This window comes from Mucor velutinosus, assembly GCF_035048745.1.
Source record: "Mucor velutinosus strain NIH1002 chromosome Unknown tig00000268, whole genome shotgun sequence".
Taxonomy (NCBI): domain Eukaryota; kingdom Fungi; phylum Mucoromycota; class Mucoromycetes; order Mucorales; family Mucoraceae; genus Mucor; species Mucor velutinosus.
In genome coordinates this window covers 673,405-683,536 of record NW_027041917.1, presented here as the reverse complement: position 1 = coordinate 683,536, position 10,132 = coordinate 673,405, and the positions used below count along the sequence as shown (strand labels likewise).

The following is a 10,132-nucleotide window of genomic DNA, read 5'->3' as shown; positions in this document are numbered from 1 at the left end:
ATTAAAGAAAAAAAAAAAGAAAGATGATTGTATATAAACATGTTGAAATAAAGAATATTTATTGCTGTTAAACGAGTGCATGCTTGTTTCGGTCAAGCCCGGTGCCATAGTTACGACTAACTATTTATCCCCCTGGTGATTGGAATGGATCGTTTTGATACTTTTACTATCATGTAGGTGCATCAGCTGTCGTCAACAACTGTAATGCTTTCATATAATTGTTGCTGAAGATAAGCGCACTCAGGACCTGCCAACGGCCAACGAGATTGCAACCACCATTCCCAATGGATATTCTGATACACATTTTAAAGATATCATTATCACATACCAAAGCAGCTTTTCAGCCAGTGACAATAGTTTCTTTTAAACAAATCAATGAAATGTACATGATACTGCCTACATGTCATGTTGAAATACAACAGGTTAGGGTTAAAAGTTGCGATTACATATATTTTGATGGTGAGTCAAGCTGACTGGCATTGCCAGGTATTAAAATGCTTAAAAAAACACAAAGTAAAGTATTCGGTTCAAGCGTTTGTCTTTTCAAAAATTTGATACCTATTTAATCAGCATCCTAATCATCATTGTCATCATCAGAAAGGCATCTGGGTCATCCAGCAGCACCAAAATTGATTCAAACTCAAAGGTTTTTAACTGCTCAAGAGTGGCCAAGTTTTGCGTTTTTTCGACTTCTTTAAACTATGTTGAGAGATTCCACTATATAAACTGTAATGATCAGTCCGTGCTTCCTAATACAGTCCTGATGTACTTTTCAAGGCGCTTCCAATGGTTCCAAGTAAAAAAGATGTTTTGACTGAGCGTATTGAGCAATATCAAAAAATATGAAATGAGGTTTCTAGCAAAAATGTCAAAAACTTACATATAAAAGATACACAAACGACGTTTCAAGGGTTGCTTTGGATCGATAGCAACATTTTGATGTAATACATACCATAGTAAAAGTCATCATCTTCAAGGTAAAAAAAAAATGCGATTGTTTGATTTTCGATGAAAACCATGAGGGATACCTCATGCTTTTTGGTCCCCAAAAAGTTGAGCAAGGGTGGCAGGAAGTTAGTGCTAGATGAAAGCAATGGTTTGATACTATTCTGACGGCCTAAAACGGCCTTTAACACAAGAAATCACGGCTCAAATGCATCTAAAATACGCTGTGTTTTGCGCACAATCGAGTAATAAAGGGTAATGCGTGTATCAGATCGTTGAAGGCCACTTCCATCCAAAGTAAAATGGAGTCAAGCGAGCCATGTAATCATTGTCTGACATATCAATATGCTCGCCGTCTCCATCCGTCCATGGTAACCGGGATTTTGTTGAAATGAAATATATGACAACGAAATATACAAAGATACAGCCATTTAGCCAGGTCATCCTTGGCTGTAGCATCATTCAGCGTACCAGAACAAGCCCAGCCAACATAGACGCAAAGACTCATGTTTGACATGAGGCAAAACTACAGCGTGCATAGTCCCCAACACCTACATATGCGAGCTTAGGCTTTGATGTACTTATATCTGCATGGCAAGATAAGCTGCCTCCTTCGGATCCAAAGAGCTTATCAAAAGCAGCTAATACATCCAATCCGAATTATTGATTTCCATAGCAGTAAACTTATACCCTTTGCATCTCATATCGACATTTATAATTTCCTGGGCAAATACAAGATTTTATTGATATAAAATAAGCAATGTTTAATGTGTACTCATATCAGGCACACGCATTTAATGTGTATTGTATAGTTTTTCATTTTATTTATTGTAAAAAAATAATGGTCTCTCTTGGTTGCTTTTACAAAAAGCTTACAGGTTGAACCACGAGAAGGTGGAGACCAATCTCAACCCAAAAAGTGAAAGTAGGCATGGGGGAAGGGAAACACATGACAACACAGAAGACTTATTACAGAAGACTTATTACAGAAGACTTATTACAGAAGACTTACTACAGAAGACTTATTCCAGAAGACTTACTAGAGAAACCCTCACACCAAAGACACGAAACTCTCAAAAGACAAAGTACCAAAGACTTGAAAACCTCAGAGTGTGCCCTTAAAAATCCCCCATGCGAAAGAATACGACCAAATAAATATAAATATCTATATACTAGGACCAGAGAGAGCCAGAGAGAGCCAGAGAGAGCCAGAGAGAGCCAGAGAGAGCCAGAGAGAGCCAGAGAGAGCCAGAGAGAGCCAGAGAGAACCAAAAGTATCCAAAGAGAACCAAAAGTATCCAAAGAGAACCAAAAGTATCCAAAGAGAACCAAAAGTATCCAAAGAGAACCAAAAGTATCCAAAGAGAACCAGAGAGAACCAGAGAGAACCAAAAGTATCCAAAGTGAACCAGAGAGAACCAAAAGTATCCAAAGAAAGCCGTCAAGTAGAATAGAACCAGTCTTGAAATACCATAAGCCTTGTATTGTGAACCACCCTGATTCAGAGCATGTTACCATCCGTTATGTGCAGACAAGACAAATATACTTACATGATCACCAGTCTTCTAGTAGCGTCTATTGTTTTTGAGAAAAAAAAAAAAGATGAAGAAAAAGATAAAGAAAGGACGTGAGATAAAGAGAGAAATCTTTTACCTTTTATACCTTGATTACAGTAGCAACAATTTAAGGAGACACGCAAAAAAACACTTCAAACGCAATTCTGAACGCTACTGGCATCCAGAGACAATGCAACTAATACCATTGGAATCGCCTTCAACTGCCCTACAATATGATATGCATTATTACTACTGTATACACACAAGATATGATATAAACTCATATGGTTTATTTCGTTTATTGATTAAACACAGTCAGCTTGTTTACATTTACATCTTGTATTCGGTTGATAACGGAAAGTGAACAATTTGATTCGCTTTGGATTTGAAAAGTTCGAGCAAAATGTAAACAATAACGGGTTCTTTATCAGTATAGTTTTGCAGTGATTGCAGTATATAAATTATATGTATTCACTATTTTATATGTACAAGCAGAGCTGTCAAAGTTCTGGTGCTACTGTCACCAACAGGATATGCTCTTACTTCTTTGAAAAGAATGTAGGCAAGTTGCACGGAAAACAAACAAACAAAAAGTCATCGTTCAATTAGAGTGAGCATATTGGTAGTAGTGCAAGCAAACCCATTTGAAGCTATATTTTACAATGTGTATCCAAGTAAAAGGCAATCTTGATCCGCTGCTTTTGGGCCTGTAGAACACTTGGGTGACATGACGCCGCCTCAAAATACAGTATTTGCATGATTTTTAAAAAGTGTGTATGTATAAACCAGTTGTCTGTCTTCGTTAGTGCTCAGTAGAAACCTCGCATGTATTTCATAATTAGTATTGCCATCTATTTGCTAAAAATTCCTAGTAACAGGAGATGTGATGGCCCTTACACTTTAATAAAATGGACATTTGGCATTAGGTTCCCAAGCGTATATGGTATTATAGCATTGCCTTAGTGGCTGCTATAGTATAGCCTAGTAGTGGTATCTCAATGTACAGTACATCAAACCTCAAGTGCCATTTGCAATTTTGAATAGCAAGAAAGTTTGCGTTTCATATTAGGCCATTTATTTGAATATGTAATAAACAATGATTAATCCGAGTGTCAGAAACAAAATGTGCTTCAGAATCAGGCAAAAGTAGAGAGAATAAGCTACTATAATACTTTTTTTCAAATTGCAATCCTCTTTATATTAGCTTCAAGATCGTAGATTACATTGATATCAGAAGCACTCAAAATCAATTGAATTCTCGCTTAACGTCTATTCCAGATTGGACAGATTTTGATCCAAAAACGACTTGATTCATCTATTTTGCAGAATTGGACTATATTAGATGCGATGATCATCTTATACTTTCTAATGCATTTCTGGAGTGCTTTTCAAGGCGCATCGAATGATGGTGCTTATGGCAGATGTTTATAATAAACGCATCGAGCAATATCAAAAAATATGAAATGAGGTTTCTAGCAAAAATGTCAAAAACTTACATATAAAAGATACACAAACGACGTTTCAAGGGTTGCTTTGGATCGATAGTGTTGAGTCTGTAGCGGTTGCGGACATTCAGTAACTCAGCAAGAGTCGGATCATGATTTACATTGTTTCTCACTGTCTACATTAGGACATTAGGTTCGACACAGAAGTGAATCATATAATCGATTATGATGGTCTCTGATAGTGAAGGATAATGATGGCTACAGATCGTATCATCATGGCTGATTGAACGAATCAGATCCTTCAATTGACTGATATTAGATAAACATGATACGATGTATTGACTCAGTTGAAACAACAAGATAGATTGATGATTCATCAGTAATGATCTCTTATAAATAGGATGTGTTTGAATCAGTTAATAAATCTAGAAGTTTTCGTATCTGGTTACTTTTCATAGTCTTCCTTTTTTGAAATCTATCTTAATTTGTTAATACTGTATCTTTGAATACAACATTTTTTTTAACCGTGTAATCCGGATCACTATTGATTTTATACTACAACCGTTTACTCCATTTTATCTCAAATGTCTCAAGAACATACTACTGTTACTGTTAATCCTGCTGGCTCCTTGGAAAACGCAATTGCGGATTTGCGTGAAGAAGTTCGTGGTCTGGCTGTCGAAATTTCGAAGGCTGGCGGTCAGCCAGAAAAGGAGGTGGAACCCCTACGTCTTTTGCTGGGCAAAAGGGCTGCTGACTTGCAATCTTTGTTGGATCTGGTTGTCTTGACATCGGATGGATCTAGATTGCCTCCTGGTTTTTCTTCGTTGCGCTCTGCTGCCAAGGCTGTCAACTCTTTTGTACCTGACGGTCTTCCCTTGTTCCAATGGACCGGCCTGATTAGGGATAGTAACAGGGAAAGTTTTCCGAATGTTGAAGCATGTATTCGTCGGTTTGAGGATGTACTCATCTCTCATGAAATGAGCCTTGACACCGACTGGTCCCGCTTGTTGCCCCGTTGCTTGGGTATTGACCTGCGTAACTGGTTGAATGAATTTGTCGAAGGGCAAGGGGATGCGCAGATCTCTTGGTCCGCTGTGAAGAAGGCGATCATCTCTCGTTACGGTGTTCCTAGGGAGCAAAGTCGGTTTGCTCGGATCCGTGAATTCTTGGCTTGCACGAAGCAAGACAGTGAGTCTATTGACTCCTTCCTGGAACGGTTTAAGGGTTTGAGAGCAAGATCCGAGGTGTCTGACAAGCATGTGGCTGCTCTGGTGTTCTTCGATGCGTTCCCGAATTCTGTTTCTCGCTTGCTTACTGTAGCAATGAGCCAAGCTTCCGAAACTTCGTTCTATGATATCGACTATATGTCTTCTGTGGCCCGCCGTCTGGATGCGACTATTGAGAAGAAGGTCGGTAATGGTGTTGATCGCTTGGGCTCTCGCAAGAGAGAAGCGGATGCTTCACACCTTCCAGTATCCAATGAGGCTAAGAAGTCAAGATGGTACGAGGCACCGAGTTCTTCTGGCGCTCGTGGGGCTTCTTCGCGTCGTTCTAATTCTGGTATCAGGGATCCTTGGGTTTCGAAGTTTGGCAAGACCATGGCTCAACATCGTGCGGAGCAATCGTGCAAGGAATGCAATGGACACTACGGAAAGGGCCATTCGTGTGCCAACGGTGGTTCTTCTGGTCCTACGAAGACTGTTCGCATGATGACGAAGCGTCCAACAGTACAATCCATGGTGAACAAGGCTTTGGCGTCTGAGGCTGGTGCTGCCGTACTTCGGGAAAAGAGCAGGGAGATCAATGCCTGTTCCGCTGCGTCTTCGGTTGCTGCTTCTGTCGTTGCTGCTTCTGTTCCCGTGCGGGATGAAGTTAGTCCTGGTTTGTCTTCTGTTCAGGAGACTGAGAACACTGAGGTTGACTCTGATGTGGAAATGTCGGAATCAGATGGTCATACTATCACCGATGCTGAGGACCTGTGTGGTCGAGCTCAGGCTTCGATTGTTGATGGTATGGACAGTGTTTCTGTGTCTGATGTTGACTTGGTGCAGAATTTGTCTGCTCAAGAATGTAAGTTTGATGCTGTATTTAGTGCACCTCCTACATTGCGTTCCAATGCCATTTGTGTTCCAATTGTGGTACAAAATGTCATTTGTTTCGGCATCGTAGACACTGGTGCGACTTTTAGTTGCATTACTGACGAGTTTTTCGATCATCTAGGAGGTCGTACTCATTCTGGTTTTGAAGCTGCTGCTGCTGACAGTATTGTACAGTTGGCACATGAAGCGACTACCGTTCCTCGTGTTGGTTCTGTGGTCTTGAATGTTACTTATAATAAAGTTGTTAGTTCACATTCATTTGAAGTTTTTACATTTTATTCGGAAGAAAATGTACATGTGTTATTGGGAATGGATGTTCTCTCTAAGATTGGTATTGGTATTAGTGGTTTAGTGAGTCAGCATGATTTTCAGACTGGGCCCAGAAAGCCAGATCCTGTTGACGACTCGATTGAACCTAATCACCATCCATTTGGTAGTGATAAGGAACGTGCTCCTTACGTTAGGCTATTGAATGAACTGTTATTGGAGAATTCGCAAATTGACATGAGAAATACTCAGTGTAATTTGCCTGATTCTGTTATCAAGCTGGATACTAAGCCTGGCTGTGTTGCCTATCGTGCTCAATATCCACTTGCGGAGGCCTATAGGGATGCTGTTAATAAACAGATCCAAGTGTGGCTTGATGAAGGCGTTATCGAACGATCGGCGAGTCATACCCGCTTCAATCATCCGTTGTTGGTGGTGAAGAAGAAAGATTCGAATGGCAATTATGACATGTCTAAGCCTCGTGTGGTGTTAGATGTCCGTAAGTTGAATTCGATTTTGGAGGTTGATGACAAACAACAGTTGCCGTTGATTTCATCTATTCATCAGAATATTGGGAATAAAACGATTCATACTTGTCTGGATATCCATGCTTGTTTTACCAGTTTTGGATTGGATCCCTCGAAAGCTCATAAGGTTTCGTTTACTTCGCCGTTTAGCAATACTCAGTACACCTTTCGGAAGGCTGCGTACGGTATTCGTCATGTTGGTTCAGTAGTTGTTCGTACATTGCAGAATCTGTTGTCAGATCTGAATACGTCCAATGCTGCTACTCCCAATTCTACCAAGGATGACCAGTCAGTGTTCTGCTACGTTGATGATATAATCTGTAGTACCTCGGGTAGCTTGGAAAATCACTTTAAACTTGTTGCTGAAGTGATTCGTCGTTTGACAAAGGCTAATCTGGTTTTGAATCCAGAGAAGGTGGTCTTTGCTCAGAGAAGCATTTACCTTTTAGGATGGAGTGTAATTGATGGCAAGTTAGTCCCTGATGGAAGAAAACTTACCAATATCATGCAGTGGCCTCCTATTAAGACTGGTAGACAGCTTGCTTCGTTTCTGGGTCTGATGTCCTATTTCCGATCTTCTATTCCGATGTATTCTCGCTTAACGGGTGATCTCGACTCGTTGAAGCAGTGTAAAGATTTGTCGAAGGTCTGGACGGCAAGACATGACAGAACTATTGCAAATTTGAAGGATGCACTTACCAATGCGTTGGTTATGTCCACCCCTGATTTCTCATGTCGATTTCATTTAGCTACTGATGCTAGTCTCACTGCAATTGGTGGTTTGTTGTACCAAGTGATTCAGAATGAAATTCGGTATATTGGTTTGGTATCGCGTAAACTCTCTCCTTCTAAACGCAATTACAGTACTACGAAACGTGAGCTTTTGGGAATTTGTTATTCATTAGAAAAGTTTCATCGGTTTCTGTATATGAGACGGTTTACCCTGCACACGGATCACAAGAGTTTGATCTATTTGAATACGCAAGAGATTCCTAATGCGTTGATGCTTGGGTGGTGGGAGAACATCTTTTCTTACACTTTTGACATTGTTCACTTACCTGGTGTTTTGAATGTCATTCCTGATGCTTTATCTCGGCTGTATGAAGATGACGATGCTTCCGCACGCCATCTTCTGGGGGGCAGGTACTATGCTGATGGAGGTGAAAGGTTGAAGCAGAAGAGAAAGATGGGTTCTAAGTTGAAATCTACCACACCAACTGTTCAAATGAAACGTATTCCTGTTCGAATTACTCGTGTTTTACGAAAGGATACTAGTATTGGTGATGATGGCCTGGTTGATGTGAAGCATTCTTCGATGAAAGCTAGCACCTCATCAGCTGCCTCGTCAAAGCAACAACAAGAGTTAATTTTACGTACTATGAAGTTTCGCGATTATGTTACCCCACCTGCTACTGAACGAGATAATATGATTATTTCTCAACATTTGGTCGGTCATTTCGGAATCAACCATGTTGAAACTGCTATTCATCATGAAGGATTCCATTGGACTAACATTCGTAAGGATATTGAACGTATCTTGGGGGATTGTATTGAATGTAACAAGTTCAACATTGCTCGAGAAGGTTATCATCCTTTCCGAAGTGCCAAAGCTGATCAACCTTTGGATCATTGGTGTATGGATCTTGGTGATATGGGTGTCACAAGTTCATTCGGTAGCAACTTCATATTCGTAATGACGGATATTTATAGTCGATTTACGGTCATTCGCTGCATTCCAGATAAGCATGCTACTACTATCGCTCGTGAATTACTTCAGGTTTTTTCTCTTTTCGGTTGGCCAAAGATCTTGACATCTGATAGAGGAAAGGAATTCATCAATGAGGTTGTAGAAGCTATGGTCGAGATCAGTGGTATTGACAGACGTCTCTCGTTAGCATGGAACCCGTTGGGTAACAGTGTTGCGGAGAGTTGGATTAAACTTGCAAAGTCGACAACAGTTAAGTTGCTTAAAGGAAAACGTGATCAGTGGGAACACTATATTCCTTGGGTTAATTATTGTCTGAATGTCAAGTATGCTAGATTGCACAAGTCTCGTCCTTATACGATTTTGTTTAATCGCCAACCTAATGGTTTGACGGATTATTCAAAGGTAGACTTGACTCGTAGTTACGATGTAGTGGATCAGAAGAAGATTGATGAGAAGTATAGCTTCGTTCAAAATGTTCTTATTCCAGCTATCTCGAAACGTATTTTAGAGACTCAGAAGAAGGATCATGCCAATTTTGCTAAGAAGCACAAGATCATCGAGAAGCCTTATCCCGTTGGGAGTAAGGTGATGGTAGTGAATGAGAATAAGAGCAACGAGTTGGATGTTCGATATGAGGGTCCCTATTTGATCAACGGAATTACTAGCAAAGGCTCGTACGTTCTGATGGATCGTACAGGTAATCTCCTGAGTTATGATGTACCTACGCATAAATTAGTGTATAATGCTGCGGCTAATGCTACGCTAACTTCTAAAGAGGACTTTATTCGCGAACATCAAGAGATTCAAGCGGTTATCAACCATAGAGGCTCACCGGGCAAGTATAAATACTTGGTGCAGTGGAAAGGATTTGATGAACCTACTTGGGAACCTATTGAACATTTCAACTCTACTGAATGTATTGAATTATATTGGGGTAGAAGGAATGGTGCAAAGGCTGTTGGCAAGCGCAAGATTGCTCCTGCAACAGTAAATCAGAATAAGGCTGCTACTCGTCCTCAGAAGAAACGTGGTAGACCAGCTAAGAATCGGTCTTAATGGCTGAATGGTATGATGTCTGATCTAGTCTTTTTACCTTATTGTATATTTTTGTCCTTTCAGAGGTTTTTAAAGGTTTTTTAATGACGGATGCTGCCCATATCATTTTGGTGGAATATTGTATATATATTGTATTTGTATGTTATCTAATATCGTTATTTATGATGTGCTGTAATTAGAGATTATGGTATGTAACAATGGTATATCCTGATCCTGGTTGGGGGCTGTTGAGTCTGTAGCGGTTGCGGACATTCAGTAACTCAGCAAGAGTCGGATCATGATTTACATTGTTTCTCACTGTCTACATTAGGACATTAGGTTCGACACAGAAGTGAATCATATAATCGATTATGATGGTCTCTGATAGTGAAGGATAATGATGGCTACAGATCGTATCATCATGGCTGATTGAACGAATCAGATCCTTCAATTGACTGATATTAGATAAACATGATACGATGTATTGACTCAGTTGAAATAACAAGATAGATTGATGATTCATCAGTAATGATCTCTTATAAATAGG

At 40.0% G+C, this 10,132-nt stretch overlaps 1 protein-coding gene across 1 annotated transcript; it reads left to right on the top strand.

Annotated features, from left to right (window-relative positions):
• Positions 1-4,530: 4,530 nt before the first annotated feature.
• Positions 4,531-9,606, top strand: ATC70_003980 (uncharacterized protein; the record flags this gene model as incomplete). The annotated part of the gene is made up of 1 exon (XM_064823335.1): positions 4,531-9,606. The coding sequence occupies one exon, from the start codon at positions 4,531-4,533 to the stop codon at positions 9,604-9,606; it is 5,076 nt and encodes a 1,691-aa protein (XP_064678647.1).
• Between the last annotated feature and the right edge of the window lie 526 nt (positions 9,607-10,132).